The 21,995-nt window shown below is 36.5% G+C and overlaps 1 protein-coding gene across 2 annotated transcripts in view; it reads left to right on the top strand.

Annotated features, from left to right (window-relative positions):
• Positions 1 to 4,137: 4,137 nt before the first annotated feature.
• myo3a (myosin IIIA) overlaps positions 4,138 to 21,995 on the top strand; it is a 69,462-nt gene continuing 51,604 nt past the window's right edge. Inside the window, exons 1-3 of one of the 2 annotated variants that reach the window (XM_014471271.2) lie at positions 4,138 to 4,196; positions 15,835 to 16,018; positions 17,258 to 17,392. In XM_014471271.2, coding sequence (XP_014326757.1) covers positions 15,851 to 16,018; positions 17,258 to 17,392 — 303 coding nt within the window. In that variant the 5' untranslated portion in view covers positions 4,138 to 4,196; positions 15,835 to 15,850. Of the gene's footprint in view, positions 4,197 to 13,551; positions 13,630 to 15,834; positions 16,019 to 17,257; positions 17,393 to 21,995 lie in introns of those variants that run through there. The other variant, XM_023325982.1, reaches the window with a different exon arrangement.

Genomic DNA, 21,995 nt, shown 5'->3' with positions numbered 1-21,995 from the left:
TGACTAATAAATAAATGAATAAAGTGCCTAAATTATAATTTGAGAGCAAATCAAGAGTTGAGAAATTATAATGCAAAGTCTCTAGGTATGAAACTAAACTATCGATCTTACCATGCTAGTATCAATCCGATACTTGGTATCGATATCATCAATATTACATGAAAAATCTGCAAATTTTTCATGATTAATTTGGAGTAACATTCCAAAGAAATCTGCAAAAACTGAACCGTGAATAGTGCGGTGCGTTTTTGTTTTGGGAACTTTTGTCTGTTAGCTCCAGGCTACAACAATTCTTGTAGCCTGGAGCTATCACTCCTTTATTCAACCCACAGAACAGCATTAAAAACGTACAACAGTCGAGATGCTAACCAGCTTTTTCCATACATGCTAGACTACATGACGGTGGGGCATTGTCTCCATGGCTACTAACGGTTAGACACGTACCTCCTCCATAATGCAATATTTGATATCTTTTATTATACTTTCTTATAAATTATATGTATGCTGATCTATATTAAGCAAAGGGTCCGTTTCATTAATATAAACCCACCTTATGGAAAAAAACAAACAAACAAAAACAAGAAAAAACAACAAAAGGCATCAGCTCACCAACTTGATGCAAAACTCCTAACAGGACTTACATCACAACTCCTACTCGCTGCTCTGTTTGGACTGTGAGTCACTGTTTGGGTCGCTCAAGTGCAAGTCATAAAATCTGCTGATTGCACTCATGTGGGATAAAAGGAGTTTGGGTAAAAATGGTCAAAACCACTTTACTGGTTGAGTTGTATTTTCTGTGTTTAGTTAGATTTATGGAAAAGGTCGGGTTGTTTTCAGTCAAGGTTTAACTTCAAGTACAACAGAACATGTTTTCTGATTGAAGAAGGCGCAAATGAGTAAAAGTTTATTTTGTTTTGCAGAAAATTTGCATCACTCAAAAAAAAAAATCAAATTAGTGGATAGTGGCTATAGGACTCAACTTATAAACAAATACATTTATTTTGTTATGAATAAAAGCACTTTCATTGGTGATTACAATTGTTTTTTGTTTTGTTTTGAGGATTTTTGTTTGTTATTAATAGTGCTGCTGTGTTAAAACAGTAACGTTTCCTGGTCAGATTCTTGTTAACAACACATTTCTTTGCTTTCAATGTCTGCTTAACTTCTAAACAAACAGAAACAGAAAAATTGTGAATAAATTCAAGTCATTAGCCCATAATTTTACCATTTTGTTTTTCTAACTTCTAATAGCAGCTAGCTTTATGAAAAAGTCTTAATAATTGTACACATTTTAATAGAATAATTTCATTTTTGTTCTCCCTCCAATCCCCCCATGGATTTAATCATGATGACTTGATTATTTGAAATAATTGTGAACTGGAGTGTGTAGACTCAAGAAAGGCAATTTGTTAAAAGTACAGCACAGTCAAAGCAGTAATTAATCCAAAAATGTACAAAATTAAACACATTTTGCATTGTCTGTAAATATGTTAACCACACAATTGGTATAGTTTTTCCTTACCTGGTTCAAATTTTGTAAAAAAAAATATATTTGTTTATGTGCGTCTTTTTATTTATTTCTAGAATTGTACATAAAAAAGGCTAAAGTGGCTAAGTGAAAAATACACAGAATGGACCAATTTTGTTATCCGATTAACTGATTAATCGTAAGAATAATTGATAGGTTCATCTATTGTATATGTTTGTATTCAAATAATGAGGGTTTTTTTTTCCCGTCGCATAGTGGACAGACTGCAAACTGTGCAACTTACACAACAAAGCAGCAGCAAAGCGTGTCGACATAATGTGCAAGGTCGTTCGGTCAGCCGAAGAAAGGAGTGCCAAAATGGCGCATCGCACGTACGCGGCTCTGGTAATGATAGCCTAATGATCTTTATATCAACTGTGCATTCCCAATGTTCATTTCATTTGCCCATGATGCCCTATAGAAGACAGCTGGGGACGTCACGGTCCGGCGCTTCGCCACAATGCCCAGCCATTGACGCAAACCACGGGCCCGTCAGTCATTCACGCCACGTCACTGCGGACACAATAGCATCATCAGTGGCCTTATTCAATCAGTCTTCACAGGCGGCGCCTGGCTTGGCTGCGGCAGAGCAGAGCCGTCCAAGGATCTGCATCACTGGAGCATCAACAATCAGAGCAGCGCCTCCTTAAATCTCCTTCAAGTGTTCTCTGATTTCTGCTGATTGGGTCTGACGCGCTGCCGTCGCTCCACTGGCCGCTCTCAGCGTGTTTGGTCAAGCAAACACAGAAGGGCGATGTTTTTACTGCGTGAATGTGGAGCTGTAGCAACCAGATGAGACGAGGGGTGCGTTTAAAGTCTCTCTGTGTGACCTACAAGAGAATTTACCTGCTAACGCAGCAGGGTGCGTTCAGGTACAGGAAGCTGTACTGCAAAAACACAAAATTTGACTGTCTTTGTCTCGTTTCTAGTGCATGTCAAGAACATTTTAGCAGCATATAAGAGCTTGTTTTAAGTCAATTATTCCTTAATATTGGACTTTACTCAATTACATTTACTTGAGAAGCTTTTTTGAAAAAAATATATACTTTTAGGAGTACTTTTATGTTTACTTGAGTAATTTTATTATGAAGAATTTCTACTCCTGATTGAGTAAAATTTCTGGGTTTTTTACCCACCGAATGAAAAACAAACATGTTTTAACCAGAAAATCACCAGACACAGACACACACCTGCAGTTTGTGTTAAATTTTTATACGTTTTTTATTAAAACAAACTGATTTGGAAACATTTTCTTTTACCTGATTTTGTTATTTTTTGTTACTTGTATAAATTATTATCATTTTGTCCTTAAAATAACAACATTTCCACATAATTTTGAGTACATCTAATATTGATTTAAAATAAATACTGGTTTCACTACCAAATATTTTAGACATTTTTTTTTTCATGTTTTAAGTGAAATAATCTGCCAGTGGAACTAGCACGTCTTTCCCATATTCAGGAATAATTGACTTAAAATGAGCTCATATATCTTGCTAAAAAGTTCTTTGTGAGTTTGTCTCATCTTTTTTCAAGTGTGCTAAGATATTTGCAATAGAAACTGGACCAAAAATATTTGCTAAAATTTAGGGGTTTTTGCAGCTGTAACATTGATTTGGGCATGCCGCATTCACAGAGTGTCAGACAACACAGATCAATGCCCTTATCAGTCAATCAATCTGCCTTAATGAACTGCAGAGTGTGCTTCAGGTCGCAATGTCGCCTCAAAATGCAAAAGGAAAAGCTTAAAGGTGTTATATTATGCTTCCTCGAACAGGTTAGGATACATCTATGTGTGATACAAACATGTTCAATACATTTTTGTGTACAAAATCATTTTAGATAATGAGATTTTAGTCTGTTTTAGGGCCTCTTGTCACTTTAGATCCAAATAAGCTTCTGCTGGCCACACCTCCACATTCAATGTTTACACTGGCTACAAAGAGATGCACAATTATACAACTGTACATCTTTGAAAAGTAGAAGCGGAGCCTCCTGCACAACCCTCAGGAATGCAGCAAGTGGTTTCTGGATGGTAAATCAACAACAACACCCTTGTCTTTTCCAGCAGCCATTTTAAAATCAGCTGGCCAAACATCAGCTGACCAAACATTCCGGAAGCTCGGTTTTGGTTGCTAGGTAACAGGCTGGGCTTGGCTGGGGTTGCTAGGTGACTCAACAATCTGGAGGTTTTTGAAACGTCTCATTTTCCGGATACCAAAGAACATTAAGTTATTGCCAAAAATGGCTCTGTGTGTTTTTTTAAGCGTTGGAATTTTTTTTTTTAGAACCAAATGAAAAACATAAAAATATGAAAAAAAATATGAATATACCCTAATTTGTTCTCTTTTAATCATTCAAGTGTGGTTACAATCCAAAGGCTTACCATTTTATTATTAAAAAATGACGAAATTTGAGTCCAGTTAGCTTTAATGGAAACACTTGCTGTACCAAATGACACTGTGAAGACATTTATGATAACAGTGTAGAGTTCAGTGCGAGGGCCTGATGAGACAAAGCTGAACTACTTGTTCGTCAGTCCAGAACCACTTCAGTTTCAACAACATAATTGTCCTCAAGCCTTTTATTAGTGTTCTGATTCCCAGCGTTTCATCTGTCAGAGGAGCTGGGCTGAAAACACATCTGAGAGCGGCGCCTTTCATCTCAGGTAAGACACTGTTTTTATAAAACTCTTCTAAAATATCACTGCTTTCAGTGTTTTATGAGCATTTGAGTCACTATTCAGGTTTCTAGGATATTCTGCATAAAAATCAAACCAGTTATATTATGTAATTATGTGCAAAGATATTTAACTTTAGTCAAATGTGCCATCAGGTTTGACCTTGTAACTGTTAAAGGGAAACTAGGTTCAGCTTAAGCTTTGCAGGAGGATTACTGAATTGTGTCCCCATCCTGTGCGTGTCGTAGGATGACACGTTGTGCTGAGGCATCAGTCAGAGCAAATACTGTTTTTCCTCGAGTGTTTTTTCTACAGCAGTATGTAGGTTACCTGTCAGGAAATTAAGCTTATTAACGGTTTATGTAATGTGTCATACGCCATGCTGAGTTGCCTGATATTTCACGTAACTCAAAGATTTGTGGTAAGAGATTATAACTAGAGAGGACCAGGTTTGGCACTTTATGCTATTTTTTTCATAGAGAAAAGATATATCTGGATTCTAGAGCTGCAACGATTAAATTAGATATTGATTAATAAAACATTCTAACGATTAATCACTTAATTGGGTAAAAAAAAAAGGTCACAGTCTACAGATTTTTTATTTGGGAATGTTTTATAGAATATTAGAGAGGCATTAAAATGCAAATAAACAATTAATTTCCTTTTTTTTAAGTAAGAAAATAAAAGTTTTATTGCCTAGAATTCAACAACATAGGACTCCTTTAGTTTTGATCATTTGTAGTAAAAGGATCTGCAGCTAAAAAGACTCTTTAACATCACCTTTCTGTTTGATTTAACATCAGTACAGTTTCAGACTGATTTGTTGATTATTTTTACATTTATGGATTAATATTTGAGTAGCAAAAATGGTTTAATAGGAGGTGAAGATAAAAGTATGTCACTTGAGGAATTCTGGGTAAAACATTTTTACAAAAGTTTTTTTAATCTTATATGCAAAACATCTTTTTTGTACAGTTTTGGCTTAATTGCAGCTCTGAGAATGCCATTCTTTCATCAAATAGCCATACATTTGAGACTGTATACTCCAGTTAATGATTAATTGGTTACTAAATTAGTTGGTAATTAGTTCAATAATTGGTTAATCATGATTAATCGTTTCAGTTCTACCAAGAACCAGAGTCTCAGTGAACTGAAAACTGCTAGAAAACCAGTGACCTTGTTAAAAAGGGGAGCTAGTTTGGTTTTAGTACAATTTTGGCTTAACTACAACTCAGATGTATCGTTCTTTCATGAAATAGCCTTATTTTTCTCTCAGTTAACGATTAATTGGTTACTAAATTAGTTGCCGTTTATTTCAATAATTGATTCATCATGATTAATCGGATTAATCATTACAGCCCTAACCGCAATCACAAGTCTGCCATAAACTAGAAACTGCTGGAAATCCAGAAACCCTGTCTAAAATGAACCTAGTTTAGTTTTTTTGTACAGTTTACTGCTCAGATATATTGTTCTTTCAGCAAATGTACTTCTGTATACTCTAGTTAACAATCGGTTACTAAATGAGTTGACAATTCTTTAGATAATTGATTAATCAAGATTAACCCGATAAATCGTTTAATCCCTAACAGGAACCACAGAGTCTCATATCTGCCATGAACTGGAAACTGCAGCATCACCAGTGACCCAGTCCAAAGTGAAGCTAGTTTAGTTTTTTTTGCACAGTTTTGGTTTAATTATGGCTTTGACAATGTTGGTCTTTCAGCAAATTTCCTTTATTTTCAGTTTGCATACTCCAGTTAACAATTAATCGGATCATTTGTTTAAATTCTACCAGGAACCAGAAACCAATGACGCTGCCCAAAATAAATCCAGTTTAGTTTTTTGTAGTTCTCAGATATGTTCTTTCTTTTTACGCCTGTAGTTAACAATTAAACAATTAGTAAAGTAGTTGATGATTATTTCAATAATCGTTTAATCACAATCAATCTGATTAATCCTTTGAACAATTAATCATTCCCCGGGGAAAAATGGTGAGTTCTTATTGGTGCTTTTTGATAAAAAGAAACAAAAACATTTTCCTTCTTTGTATTGATTTGCTGACAATATCTACATACCGATAACTATAAATGGTGCGTTCTCTTTGTACTCTGAGAAACACAAGAACACTTCCTGAACTTGGATATTTGACTATCAATTTCTACTCATGAATATGATTTTTGGTGCCTATTAACATATAAAATGAAGAGTAATGCATTATTATTGGTATATAGTAGCTATACACGCCATTAATTACCAAATTCCTCTTCATAAACCTCATGTGAAGCCCAAATATGGCCCTGTGTCACATCATCAGCACCCATGAAGCTCTGTCAAAGCATCAACATTTGACAACCGTGTAATATAAACAGGTTAAATAATGAGGTGGGGGCAGGGAGGCTCTGTACACCAGTCTGGACCTTTGTCTGCTCTAATCATGCAGCTAGCATAGCCGTCGGTGCATCTCCATCCTTGGTCTGAGTCCAGCGTTCATGAGCCATTTGTAAAGCAGCAGAGCAGGAAATGAGGTTGGAGCTCTGCAGTCGTCGGAGCCTGGAGGAGTCATGCCAGATACGCCGGGCCGCTCCCACACAGACGGGAGCCGGGGTCAACAGGGATGGCTGGGGGTGTGAATACAGGAGAAGTGATAGCAAACTGGTGTTAATGGACAAAGACATCTTTGTTCTCCAAATTTATTACAGTAGAAACGGAGGTTCCCTGAAGCGAAGTTATTGATGAGACGCTGTCCAGTGTTTATCCTCTATGAGGATTGGGAGCAGCACTCTGACTCGACTGTTGTCTGGTTTCTTCTTCTGTGTCTAAAGTCTTCTTCTTGTCTTATTTTTATGGCTCCTTTCCATTTTAGGTTCTGGAGCTGATAACTATGTATGCCATTATTATTATTCTTATAAAAATTATTACAGTTAAAGCTCCAGTTTTCTACGTAATTTCTACAATTGTCACCATAGTGACAGTTTGTTATGAAACAGATAATCAGTCTCTGAGCCACTATTGCTGTCTGAAGAAATTAACCAATCAGAGCCAGGAGGCGGGTCTTAGCGCTGTCAATCAGCGGTGTGTACTCACTAATGCTAATCATAGAGAAAAAAACTCACCATTACAGGAAAACTGTCAATCTGCCATCATTGGTGGCCATGCTAACTAGCATTAGCATTCACAACAAGGTGTGCTAGCAGCATCGGAGCAGAGAGAAAGGTGACTGACAGCGCTAAGATCTGCCTCCTGGCTCTGATTGGTTGTTTCTGAATAGTACTGGAAGGAGGCAGATGAAATTGATTTTTTTCACAGATAATCTGTTTCATATAAACATGTAAAAAAACATTTTTTATATATAAAAGTCACAGACTGCAATTTTTAAAGAAAACATATTGATAAAACTACCTAATAACAAACTGTTAAAATATTAATGAATATTAAGTATGTCTAATCATTTTATGAGATTATCTTCAAATTAAATTCAAACATCTGTCACCTTCATATAATTTGTTAGATTACACATAAAACTGCTGTAATTTGATTGACAAAATAATATTCTATTCAATTCAAAGAGGGCCACATAAAATTTTGCGGTGGACCAGATTTGGCCCATGTGCCTTGAGTTTGACACATGTGAGTTAGTGCAATGTTCTCCTGCAGCCCATTTCAATAGGTGTGGTGTTCCACAAGGATGTGTATTCAGTCCTTTGGTATTCACACTATATTTTTGTCTTTGGGTCTGTTGTTTGAAAATGTATTTCTGTTTCTACGCTGACGACATCCTATTCTCTCTCTTTAGTAAATAAAAGGACTTTAATATAATTATTAGGAAAATTGTTTTCATTATTATGCTAAATTTTATTTCTCCTTTCTCAGTAAAATTATGTGGTTATAATCAACTGAAACCTTTTTTCTGAGTTAGTTTTAACTTTTTTGACCTCAAAGTAGTTATAATTCACTGAATGTTGTGTTGAGATCAACTATTGCCTTCTCTTTTAATCAGGATAAGTAGAATAATGAGTTAAATAATTGAGAGGCTGTGATTTTGGATGGGCTAGCTTAAGACATTTTACCAATTTTTCATCTAACGTTAAATCCTTTAGTAATTAAACCAAAAATATTGAATCGAGTCGACACCAATTACCTAAGAGCATCTTACGTGATTTGTCTGGTTGGAGTTTGGTTTGAAAGGACATGCTTCAGGGTATTTGGGGGGAAAATAATCATGGTGCCATCTGTTAGTCCGAATGATGAATTATCAGCTTCACTGGCACAGCAATTTGTTTCTGATAGTTTGAGCAGAATCAATCATTTGCAGAAAGGAAACCAGAGTTGCATGAATCGCTTTCCCCGCTCACACAGGGAGAATGATAATTGAGCAAAGTTTTGTCAGATTAAGGGTGTCATTAATGTAAACAAATAAGACAACTGAAGGGGAAAATCACCTTATTTCAAGGATAATTTCAGTCAAAACACTGGTACGGGCAGTTTTTCATAATTACTATGCTGTTATATTCTGTCATACATTGTTTTATTACAAAGGTTCCAATTTACAGACTGAGCAAAAGTCTTTGGTTGTCGTCATTTCAGTGTGTTAAAGTGGTTTGATTATAATGTGGCATTGGACTTTCCATTCATTCATAAATCTATCTGTCCATTTTTCATCAATTAATCCATCCATCCTTTGGTTACGTCCATCCATCCACTTTTATCATCCATCCATCCATCCGTTTTTCATCTATTTATTGGTTATATCCATCCATTCCACCATTTTTCCATCCACCCATTCATCCACTTTTTCATCATCCATCTATTTTTTCACCTGTTCATCAATGAATGAATGAATGAATCAATCCATTTTTTCACCCATCTCTCCATCCAGTAAAATATTCCAATTTCTCTAAACCTTATTCGAGGATTTTATTTTCATTATCTGTATATATGACCTTTATATTTTGCCCATGGAGTGTAATTCTGTAAACACATTTTTTTATTCTTCTATTCTCAACTTATTTCCATCCACACCCAGAAACGGTGAATCTTCCTGGAGTATCCGGTGTGTTAGCGGGGTTAAACAGCAGCCCTGTTAGCCGGACTCTCCGGTCCGGTTCGGTCCGGCCCGGCCCGGCCTCCCGCCGCCACCGGCCCCCGGTGTAATGGGACACTCCGTGTGCAGTCATGGCCTGTTACACCTGCCTCGCTCCCGGCTGCTGCTGCTGCTGCTGTTAGCTTATCTTCCGCCGGGCTAATTTATCAGAATCAGCCGACATGCTAACCAGTTACTTTAGCTAATTACTGGACTCTAATAACTCTAATATGCTCACCTTAGTTTTGATCTCTAATATATAAAGAAGGACCCATGCGTTGCTAGCATGTTGAATCACTTAAAAAACTGTAAGTATGCTGATCTTTTTAAACTTATATATCTGTGTATTTTTTGGCAAGCCGCATGCTTTCCTTTCTTTCTTCGTCCATACCTCCTTCATTTGGATTCCTTATTTGCAAGTACTGGGAGTGGCCCAGCTGAACTGCATGCTTACAGTGTTTGTTTCCAACTATCTTGGTGACTTTCTTTGCTTTATTAATATTATTTTTCTCAACTCCAACCGTCAAAGGTCAGTAAATTAATCTTGGTCTTAATATTTGAATCAAGTGATAGTAGTAATATAAATTTGATCACTGTTCATAATAAAATAACTGCTAATCTTTTATTCTAAAATATGTTTACTGTTGCATTTAACATCACTTTGGTCTGATTTTATTTGTCAATATGTGATAAATTGAACATTTTTGATTGTACTAAAAGGAGTTAAAGTTAATTTTGCTTGCAGATGTTTCTTATGCCAAGTGATCTGAAAATTATGTGTTATTTTTATCCAAATACATATATTAATAATATAAACATTATATTATTAATCAACATGAGTCTGGTTAGCTCTAGCACTCTTCTGAAAGACATATACAACAAGAGAGAACCAGCTAAATATTGAAGCATTCGGCTATCAGTATCTTCTATAAGCAAGAAATACAAAGAAATTAAACACTAAATCACAGCTAACTTTTTATTAATGGCTTCCTCCAAAACTAAACACAGATGCAATTGTTTTTATTGCATAAAAGCATTGTTTAACATTGCATTAAACAATGCAATGTTTAATGCATTGGTTATGCATTAAACATTGCATTGTTTATCCATTTTGAAAAACTGTGCTATTTAATCTGTTTATACAGTGTAATAGCTCTATCTGGAGAGAGAGACGTAGCTAAATACGTGACATAGTCACTGTATTTAGTCCGGTTTAATTGGGGACTAAAATTGCAACATTTTGAGTTGGTGCATTTTGCTTTCACACTGCACTGTGTCAAACAATCCAAACTAATTGAGATACCTGTTTCCCTCCTCGCCTGTGGTGGCGCTGCATCAAGAACAACTGAAGGAAATGACACAAAAACCTCTGAAGAAGACACTAAGCGCAACTTCCTTCTTCACAATATGTAAACAAAAATGAGAGTCAGGTTTTAGTGTTTGAAGGATTTCTATTTTGTCTTTGGTAAAAGACCACAAGCTGTTTCTCCCGTTAGCGCTAATTTAGCGTGTTTGTTTACCCAGAATGCCCTGCACTATAGTTTCCTTCCTTCTTTTGGAGCCATCTCAGGTTCGCTTGGCGTTCACATGTGCATTCAAACTGCACCAGAGTTCACGTCAACCAAACTCAGACTGAAATTTGTAAATGAACCAGAGTTTGAAGTTTTGGTCCACAATTTGATTAGATTTTTGTACAGTTTTGGTTTAATTACTGCTCAGATATGTCTTTTCTTTTTACGTGCGTAGTTAACAATTAATTGATTACTAAATTAGTTGACAATTAATCAAGCCCAGGCAAAAATGGCGAGTTCTTATTGGTGCTCCCTAAACAAACCAGACTTTCTAGACTAACAAAGTAAAGTTTGATTAAAATGTCTGTGGGAATATGTGGTAAAACACATATTACCACATTTGTTTATCTTTTTGTTTATCACAAAAAGATAAACAAAGAGTGCAAACAATTCATGGCAACAGCTCCACCAATGGGAGTACTTTCTATAAAAAGGAAAATGAGGAAGTTACATTTATTTGCTCACACAATTTAGCATTCCTTATTTGAAATCTTTCAAGTCCAGGCCTAAAGAGTAAATCAGTTAATGACAGCAATACACCATCAATGGCTCTGTCCAAAAACACAAAGAGACAGTTTAAAACACAACCACTGAACAAGGAGCTCTTGCTACAGCAGCAGTGGCATAGTCCATATTTCATACGTTTTAAAATCTTTTATTGTTGTTTTAAAAAGCCCAATTGTGTCTGTTTATACAAGAGACACAAGCTGAGCCTTACATGTGTAGCTCATTATATGTGCACTTGTACACAGGCTGTGGTTAATGCCACGTCCCAACACAGTTAATGAAAAGCGACATCCAGCCAGCGCTGCAGGGCACACAGGGTTAGATAACCCCCCTTACCCCCCACACACACATACACTCACCCCCCCCCCCCCCCCCCCCCACACACACACACACACACACGCAGTCTTCTCTGAGGGATTATTTCCTTGCAGCCTGCTTGTGCTCTGGTTGGAGGTGTCCAGTGTGAGTCTTCGGGTTTCGTCTTCCTGTCTCATGTGTCAAAGCGTGTTGACACATGCAGAGGCAGTGATGCATTATGGAAGACGTCCACAGATTGCTCAGTGCTGCACAATACCTGCACAGGGATTCACATCATAGGAGTCTAATTGCTCTGTGCAGATAAAGGCTGGCGACATTTCTGATACATAATCGGTTAGTTTTATCTTCCTACATCCACAGATGTATTTATATTTGAATCATTGTGATCATAATTTGCTTAAAGGTGACCTTTTATGCTTCCTTGAGCAAGCTAGCATAGATGTATGCTAGCCTGAAAAACATGTTCATTACATTTTATTTTCTTGCAGAAAATTATACTTAGATAATGAGATTTTATTTTATTTTGAACTCCTGTTAGAATGAGGTGTTTTAGGGCTTCTGTCACTTTAAATCCAAAAGGGTGCTGTTGCCATGCCCCCCAACTCACTCACAGAGGAAAATGGCTGCAAACAAATTTGCAATTATACAACCATACATCTTTGAAAAGCATTAGTAGAGCCTCCCACACAACCATGAAGTATCCAGTAAGTGGTCTCTGAAAACTACGTCAACAACAAAACGCTATTATTTTCCAGCAGCCATTGTACAGTGCATAAGGGTGGGCATTTATCGTATCTTTTATAATTTAGTGTGAAAGTGGTCTGATCATAATTAGAATTTGGATCTATTGTTGTCTCAATAAATTTTATTTAATGATGTTAAATAAAATATGAAAATGATAAGGAATATTATTTTTTACTATTTTCTCCACTATTTGTTCCACAAAAGCACCAGTAAAGGTCAGTAAGTTTGAAAAAAAATATTAAATACAGTTACTATGTGCAGTTTAGTGATATAAATCACACTCCTTTAAGAAAGTGGCATCCTGAAGTTTATTTCACAAGGGAGTGTTTTTCCAAGACCAATATTTGTGTTTGCGGCGCTATAAATGCTGTGCCAGTCACAGTTAACTAAAAAATAAATAATAAATAGCTTTTTACTCATCTATATGATCATAATAGCAACACAAAATATTGTAATAAAATTCTACGTACATATTGCCGAACCGTGTACAGCGGTGAAACAGTGAGAGGCTTCTTCAAAGCCGCTGTAATACAGACTGCTAGAGGAGATTTTTCCTGCCATCACAATGTACGATAACTCTTTGAAGAATCTTGAGTTAAGACGAGTTACAGCAATATTTACATTCCCTTTGGGATCAATAAAGTATTTTGGAATTGAAAACATGCTTGAGCTCCACTTGGGTTGCTAGGTAACGGAACTGAGCTTGGCTGGGGTTTCCAGGTAACAGCGGAATGTGGCTTTAGCAATTGAAAGATTTTTAAACAACAAAAATTAATAAGTTGTTGCCAAACTTATAAACGCTTGAGTTGTTTTTAGAAGCAGTAGAACCCAAATGGAACATGTTCAAAATGTGAGTTTTGCTCCTTTAAGGAGGAGATATCTGGACATCCAGATGGCCTTTTGCTGCAATGCATGCTGAACAGCTTTCCTCCCCATATGAATGGGTGTCTATATGGGGAAAGGCTCAATGCTGCAACGCAGGCTAATTCCTGTTAATCCCACTGCAGCTCCTACTACTTACTGAAGGTTTCCAATGGCAGCCCCCAAGCAGGGGAATTGCTGGTGAGATTAGCTCCCGTGTTAGCTCCTCCTCTGCAGTTTTCACTCACGGCCAGGCCGGCCCAGCCCAACACTGCTAACCTTTCGCTCAGAAATGGATTAATTTTCAAAATGTCTCATTTCAAATTGGGAGAATAATGTAAGTAAGTGTGAGTCACCTTTTCAGATATTCAATTTTTTTCTAAATAGACAATTGATAGATGGGAATCTAAGAGCAAAACAAAAATGTATACCCTTGAGAGAAATCTATTCATTTGAAAGTGTTGTAAAGGTCGAAGCAATGTTTTTATTTTGTTTGTTGGTCTTCTTTTCTTGAGTTTACCATTTAAATTTGTAGATTTCACATTTTTATTCTTGTCTTGAGGATTTTCCAGTAATTTTTTTAAAATAAAGGTGGCATTAATTGATTGCTCTCTGCGTCTAAATATGTATCTCACCTGTCAAGCATATAATTAAAATCGAGTGTTTGACTTGCTTATATAACAGCCAGAAGTTGGATGTCTCCTAAAATAACCCCTACTTATCCACAATAATGTGCAAAAGTTTTAAACCATCTCCTATTTCATTAAATACTGCTTTTTGTCATCCAGACTCTCTTGTTCTATTTTATAGTCTTCTTTCAATATTTTAGTTTTTAGCTAATAGCTGTTTAGGAATCAATTGAACTGAGTTGATAAAAAACCTGCTGGCACCGAAATGTCTAAAAATCCATTTGTGAAGTTATCTATAATGCCTTGACACAACACTGGTTTATTCATTGGGCTTAAGAGCCTTCATATGTCATAGGTCGCGGTTAAGGGGCTTAGTGGACACAAATAAACAAACAAAACAAATAAAAAAGCCATTCCAAATCTGCTTGACTTCTGAAATTGGTATAAAACAAACAATCTGACAACCATTTTGAAAGGCTAGAGGATCTTTGGAAGCAAAGATTTTAACAGCTGACTGTTCTTCCTGTTTCAAGAAGTTCACTGACAGTAGTTAGACCAGAGGTGACCAAAGTCAGTGTCCTCCATGTTTTCTTTCTTCGTGTTTTCTGAATCAAATGTTGATTTCTAAGCAGAACCTCTGCAGAAGTTTAAGATATATGGAGTTGAATCAGCTGTTTTGGAGCAAAGACACATCAGAAACTGTGTGGAGTTTGACATCTGTGGTTTACACAGTTTCAAGAAACATGTTGCACGCTTTCAGGATGCAGTTTTAACAAAGTTTCTACAATTTAGAAGCATTGAGAAACAACTTTTACAGTTTTAAGACAGCTTTAAAGAAGGGCTATTATGCAAAATTAACTTTCTGAAGCTTTATGTCATATTATAACATCCATTATTCCTTCAAAAACATACCAGGAGTGTTGTTTTAACTCATTCATGCATGTTTGAGTAATACGTTAATCTATACTGGCATCAATTTAGGGTACAGAGCAGTCCTCACCCACTTAGCTCCTCCAGACTAGTGGCAGCAGTAATTAGCAAGCACCTGGTGAAACTGCATGTCTGCATGGAGAAGCAAGTTGCGATGATTTGTTGAAGAGGGAGTGTCAGAAAGAGCAGGTGCTTCTTAAAGAGACAGAGACCAATTTCAAGGCATCAGATACATCAAAGCTCTGTTTTCATTGCACAAATAATTGAGAAAATTGGAATTATGAAAAAAAATTTGCTAAGTTTCCGCGTTATTACGAGGCGGTTTTTCAGATGCATCGAAATTAGTGTATTTCGCAAAACTGCAATGGAAACACTTTTTCTGCATCACGAGTCACATGATCACCAATCGGATGTTACCACTGACGGAAAAGACGAAGAAGACGACAGGAAGTAGTAGAAGGATGATGGCGCATCATGTCTTTTAATGACTTGTCACATGAACAAACTTATTCACGTGTAATTTATTCAATTGAAACAAGCCTATTGCAATTTTTTTCAACTTTAGTGGAATCTCAACAAAGTTTTGCGTTCATTTGTAATTAAAACGCAGTTTATGATGCAAAGTCAAATTTGTTTAAGTTATGATTTATATATGCAGCATTTTTATAACAATTGAAGGTTACAATGAATGGTACAATGTGTCCTGAAAATACATAGACTGCCCATTTAATAACATTTATTCTAAAATTGATGGAGTTATTTTGCTTGATGGTTTGTTCGGATGGCTTTCAATGACTTATGGTTTGATTTATGATATGACCATTTATTAGATTTGAAATATTGGTTGAAATACTTTTTTTTCCCATGTGTACTTTGGTTTTAACTTAAAACTCTTTCTTGATATCTGCGCTGAATTCCCCTCCATCTACTGCCAGAGTAGAACTTCATCTGTGTTGGTTTTTGTTTTGCTTTGTGTTGTGCAGGAGATCTCTCCTGAAAATGTTTCCACAATCAGGAAAATCGATTGTCTTCGACAACTTTCCGGATCCCACCGACACCTGGGAAATCATTGAGACAATCGGGAAAGGAACGTACGGGAAAGTCTACAAGGTTCTGAACAAAAAGGATGGAAGCAAAGCAGCTGTGAAGATACTGGATCCCATTCATGTGAGTCGTAAGTTTGGAAGTTTACTGCAATACCTTTATGTCCTATATCCAATAGCTCTTTTTTCCATAAGCCAAATAAATTTCTTGTCAGCTGGTGGAGTAGATTTAGCTTTTCAATCTTACTAAAAACACCATTGTATTCTTAAAAACTGGAATACAGAGAAACACACACACCTCCAAATTGCGCCCAGAATCAGTATGTGCTGGAAGACTAAAGGAAGTAAAAACACTAATTTCCATTTCCATCCATCCATCCATTTTCTGTTCACCCTTTGTCCCTAATGGGGTCGCCAGTCTGTCGCAGGGCAAAAAACACTAATTTCTACCACGTATTTTTGGTTTAGTTTCTAGTGAAAATATCTTATTACACTCGAAATAAGACAAAACTAACTTACAAGTAACATTTAGCGTAAATATACATTAGCATATAGGAGTTTGTTGATATTGAGGAAAAAGTATAGTACTGGCAGATTATTTCACTTATAACATTATAGCATTTTAATAAGTAAGAATCAACCAGTGGAACTAATATTTATTTTAATCAATAAAAAAATGTTTTAGATTGTGTATTGTGACAATGATCCGTAAAGGTGGATCTGTTCAGTTTAATTCTATGCTTTATACTCTGAGCGATGTCATGCTTTATTATTTATTTTACATTATATATAAGATTCCTAATTGCACTTTCTGAACTATTTGGAAACAGGTTTATAGTCAACCTATGGTTTCTATCAGTTTCAGTTTCTTTATTATTTATTTTACATTGGCTGTTGTACTCCTAATTTCTCTGACTGCACAAATTAAACAAACAACATTTTTACATGTTTGATCAAACTTATGTAGCTATTGGTGTATTTAATTGTGCTGCACTGGTGCAGAGTTATCAATTAAATTTGTAATTCAGTAAATTTTTGTTTGTGTTTAAAAAAAAGAAATGTTTTAAGTCAGTTCAACGTTGTTTTTCTGTATTGGATCGATACATATACCTCAAATATAGGTAACCTCGGTTTGGTGTTAAAATTACACATTATATATTCATAAAAGTTGAGGGAAATACTGGCCCATTTAGATTTTTTAGCTGTAATCCATCCCCAAAATAAGGTATAAATACACTTTCCTGATGATAGCTTTAAAAATTTGCATCGGAAAGTTGATAATTGTTTGTTTTGTGATGATTTTAAGGAGATATGTTGTAAAAATGTGTCTGTTCTGTAATTATGAGAAATCTGTGTTTTGCAGGATATAGATGAGGAGATTGAGGCAGAATACAACATCCTCAAAGCTCTGTCCGACCATCCAAACGTCGTCAAGTTTTATGGGATGTTTTACAAGAAGGATCTGAAGTGTGGCGATCAGTTGTGGCTTGTACTGGAGGTAAGGACAACAAAATGGTTTGATAAGGTGGGACGACGGGACATGATTGTCTGATGGCATCAGGTCTGGGCGTTGTGGCTTAAAATTAAAATCTCCTATTTTTTCCATACCAGATGCAATTTTTCCTTTCTTTCTTTTCTAAAACAGAAATTACCAATGACAGAAAATATTTTCAAAAAGTGGCTTTTATTCAATCATCTCTTCTGTGAGTTGTACAATGGAGTATTAGGTCCAGGCTGCAATAATTTTTGCTTAATTTGAGAATGTGGTCATAATATTAGCAGAATAAAGATGCAATTTTACCAGAAAAACTTCTCAAAATTACAAGAAAATAAGTTGTTTTAAAGAGAAAAGAGCTTAGCCCTGGTAGTGTGGTTCTTTATTTTTCTCAGTTGGCTCAAAATTCTGATATTGATAATAATTTGATGCTTAGATAATAAAAGATGAAGGATTTACTCTTCTTCACAAGATGCTCAACATTCCTTGTTTTATTTTTATTTTTTGTGTGAGAGTTGATACTTTATCCTCCTAATACTACAACTTTATTCTTGTAGTTAAAAAACCCAAGTGGAATGTTGGTGCTAATTCTCCATCGAAGAGTTCAAAATGCAACAGCGGTAAAACACGCTGATGAAACAAGATGGCGGCTCTTGGAGCGCTAACGTCACTTCTGAAATATGAAAACCCACAAAGTGCAATGGTGGAAAAAAAATCCAGATTTTCCAAAAAATTACATTTTCAGAAACCAAAAATGTATTTTATTGATTAATCAACTTATCACCAGACCTGTATTGTACGTCGTGCTCCATCGGCGCCTCATAATGAACGGGGATTATGTAAGAGATTTAGCCACCATTGGTATCCCAGGAGTTTACTTACAGGCTACCTGGGGGATCTGGTCCCATGCCAGCTCACATTATGTGGGAGGAGGTTTGCTGTGAGCAGCAGAGCTGGGATTTCTATTCACCAGGGATGTCTGCAGATTACCTTACTACAGCTCAGGCTGAAACGTCCAATTGGCTTTACACTCCTGCACCTGCTGTTGTTCAGGATTGGTGGGATGCCACAGGATTGTTTTTGTCAAAGAGAGCAGACTAGCAAAAAACCCCTGCCTCCTGGTGTGTCTTAAATGTCAGGTTACAGCCAAACGTGTAATGGACTGAGGTCGAACCCAGATGAGAAAACGTGATTGTGAGGTTTGGGTCGTGGCCTTTTACCAAAACAAAATAGAAATCCTAAAACTGCTCAAATCTGACCCTACTCCGTTTTTGTTTATATTTTGTGAAACAGTAAGTTGTACTCAGAGGTACTGAGTGTTTTCTTCAGAGGTTTTTGTTTTGTTTCCTTCTGTAGTTCTTGGTGCAGCGCCACCAGAGGAGAGGAGGAAAACAGGTTTTTCAAAGGGTTTGGTTTGTTTGACGCAGTGCAGTGTGAAAGCTGAAAATGTAACAAATGTTGCAATTTTGAACCCAAATCAAATTGAGTCTACCAGACTATCAGGGGTGCTTACTGTTAGAGGACAGCAACAGACATCTTGGTGGTATCCATAGCAACCATTGGAGGCTCTTTAAGTGATATCTGGTTAACTGGGAGGTAAGACGAGACTCCTTAGGTTGGTTTTATGTAAAACAAAATATAAACTGTTGAGTACAGTGGAGGATCTGTGATGCTATGGGCCTGTTTAATCTCCAAGGGTTTGGGATTGGATAAAAATCAGGTGGTTTCTGGAAATTGAAAATAAGTCGAAAGCAACAGGAACTGAGCTCTATTTTGTGATCTTCATGCAGATTTTTCAAACTCTTTGCTTTAAAATGTGAGTAAATCTGTTGCACCCTAATCTGAAAAACATTAATATCAGCATCAAATTCTGCGGATCAATATTTTCCTCAGATCCGGTGTGAGAAAGAAGTAAACCACCGTGCTCTGGTAACTGTAGTGGTTGTGATGCAGAGTTTCCATATTTTTGTAATCCTATCCCAGAGGGTTCTGCTCTGACAACAGTGGTGTTATGCAAGCCCAGCAGATGGTTTTCACCTTTCCATCTTGTGTTTCGTTGCCTTTTCATCGCCGTTCTTCCTCCAGACCTTTGTAGAGCTCCTTCAAGTTCCTTCACTCTAAAAACAAATACATGCTGGAAAGACAAAAATTAAATCCTAAACCAGAAATTATTATTGTTTTTGTAGGGTAGTTGTCACCTAATCAGTTGAGGTTTGCTTAAAGGAAGTGGTGGTTTTAGATATGAGGAATATGGCCTGACATCCAGGATAATATGGACTGCGGGGTGGCATATATTTTTGAAAAAACAAACAAACAAAAACAAAATAAAAACAAAGCTTGATTTATTTTTGTAGAGCGTATCTAAAATATTTCAAAGAAAGTGAAACTTGGAAAGCTTCAATGCTATTTGACACACATTGGTTACCATTTGCAAAGCAGCCAATCAGAGAGCAGCATTCGTTTTCCTTGTACCCGATTGGCTGAGCCACCAATCAGGTACAAGGTGGCTGATCGGAGCGGCCAACTTGGAAGTAAGGAAGACTAAATGTCAACTTCTGCTTCAATGGTTCCATCCGTCCATCCATCCATCCATCCATCCATCCATCCATCCATCCATCCATCCATCCATCCATCCATCCATCCATCCATCCTTCTGTCTGTTTTATTTACTCCTTGGCTTCATATTTCTCTTGTGAGACGTTTAAATCTGGCAGCGAGTGCTGAGGTTGAAGTCGCTGCCTGACGGTTCACTGAGTGTGTGTGTTGGTGTTGTGTATCGAGGGGTGTGTGCTGTGAAGTAGCTGCACATGGATTTCAGGGGGTAAATGACAGGAAAGCATGAAGAGAGCTGGTCACTCACCATGGTTACTGCTCCTCCTTTTCAAACTGTAATTTTGGTCCTCTTGCAGCGCTGAGAGGAGCCTTTAGCGGCAGACCGCTCATTATGAGCTGAATTCATACGAACCGCATCCTCTTCTTTGTTAGCCGCTTCATTGAGGTCTGGGAGCTTTTGGCTTTGACTCTGTGGAGCGCTTCCTTTATGATTGCAGATGTGTGCAGAAATGAGCAATCTTTCATGTGCGGAAGCTTAATGAGGTTAGAAATACTTCCAAGAGATGCAAGAAGGAGCGACTTTTGTTCTGTGATTGAAAGTGAGACGCTGATTTGGGTTTGCTTTTCGTTTGCGAGGCCAATGTTGCATCAAAGGATGAATTTAATAGGGTCAAAAAAGGCAAGATTTTAAAGACCGCTTCATTTCTTCCCCAAGTCTCTCTATTGTACTTTATATTGTTCACTTTTTTTCTTCTATTGTGTCACCAAATTTAAAAAAAAATAATAATTCTTTTCAATCTCGAAAATGAAATTTGCTACAATCTTAGAGGTTCAGTTACTATGAAAAAATTGCTTTTCAACTTACCATAAAATTGGGAATGCACCATTATAAAAATTTGGGCCAATACCGATATTTGATAACAATATTGCTATTATGGGCGATAACCGATATTTACCGATATTATATACAATATATTTCTCAACCATTTTGACAACTTTGGAAAATCTTTTTACCGGAAAAGTCAACAACACTATAAATATCTGTTGTTGAATTTGTCTAAAATATATGTTAAAATATAACACTTGTAAAGAAAACACAGAGCTAATCCTAACATATACCATAATTACAGACGGCAACAGAAAAAAGGGGGCGGAGCTGTCGGTTACTGGTTGCTATGGTAACCAACAACTATCAAGAACAGCGTAACAGAACTTAATATTAATAAATGTCTGGAGAAACAAGTTATTGACTAAACAAAATAAATTCAAAGAATAAATATGCAAATTTGGACAAACTTCACATCTGTGATATTGTTAAAACAAAACGCTGATACAAATTGAATGTTTGTATGGATGTGTGGATGGAAGCCATAATAGAAACTTGAAGATGCTGCTATAATTATCGATCCTTTGTTAATAATACATGAGCAAAACAAAAAGAAACAGGAAACAGGTATGATTCTGTATGAGATCAGCTGTAAGCGTCTCATCCTCTCTGCTTCTGTGGACGTTAATTAACAATGAGGGTTAAAAGTTTAATCCCCATTCAGACTTTATAGTAAACACTGTCAGGAAGTAGATACCTGTGACAATGACGAGACTCCTGGAACAATGGGGCTGTTTTCCTCTGGACGTGATCCAACATACAGCTTTCCAAACACATTTCTTACAGTCATTTATGATAAATTAAAGATAAAAAATAAAGAAACCCACACACACAATCTGAATTTATTATAACTGGGAAGCAGACATCAAACAAGCACTAAATTTGTTTCATCTTTAGATTTGTTTCATCCACTTCTTTCGCTCGTCTTTGATGGACGGCCTTCATTTCCATGACTAAACAAGCACCTGACCGGGTTTGAAACGGAGACTGGTCCACTTAATATTCACGGTGTTCTTTGAAACTAAAAGCTCAGTGAAAACTAAAGGAAGATGTGGGTGGAAAATTATCCTTTCAAATTAATGATAAACTATTTTTAAAACTAAACACGAAGAATTAAGAGAAATGCTCTGCATGTCGTTATTGACATGCATTTATTGGTGCTTTATT

This window comes from Xiphophorus maculatus, chromosome 21, assembly GCF_002775205.1.
Source record: "Xiphophorus maculatus strain JP 163 A chromosome 21, X_maculatus-5.0-male, whole genome shotgun sequence".
NCBI classification, from domain to species: Eukaryota; Metazoa; Chordata; class Actinopteri; order Cyprinodontiformes; family Poeciliidae; genus Xiphophorus; species Xiphophorus maculatus.
Note: the sequence above shows the minus strand (reverse complement) of the source record. Positions and strands in the feature narration are given on the sequence as shown.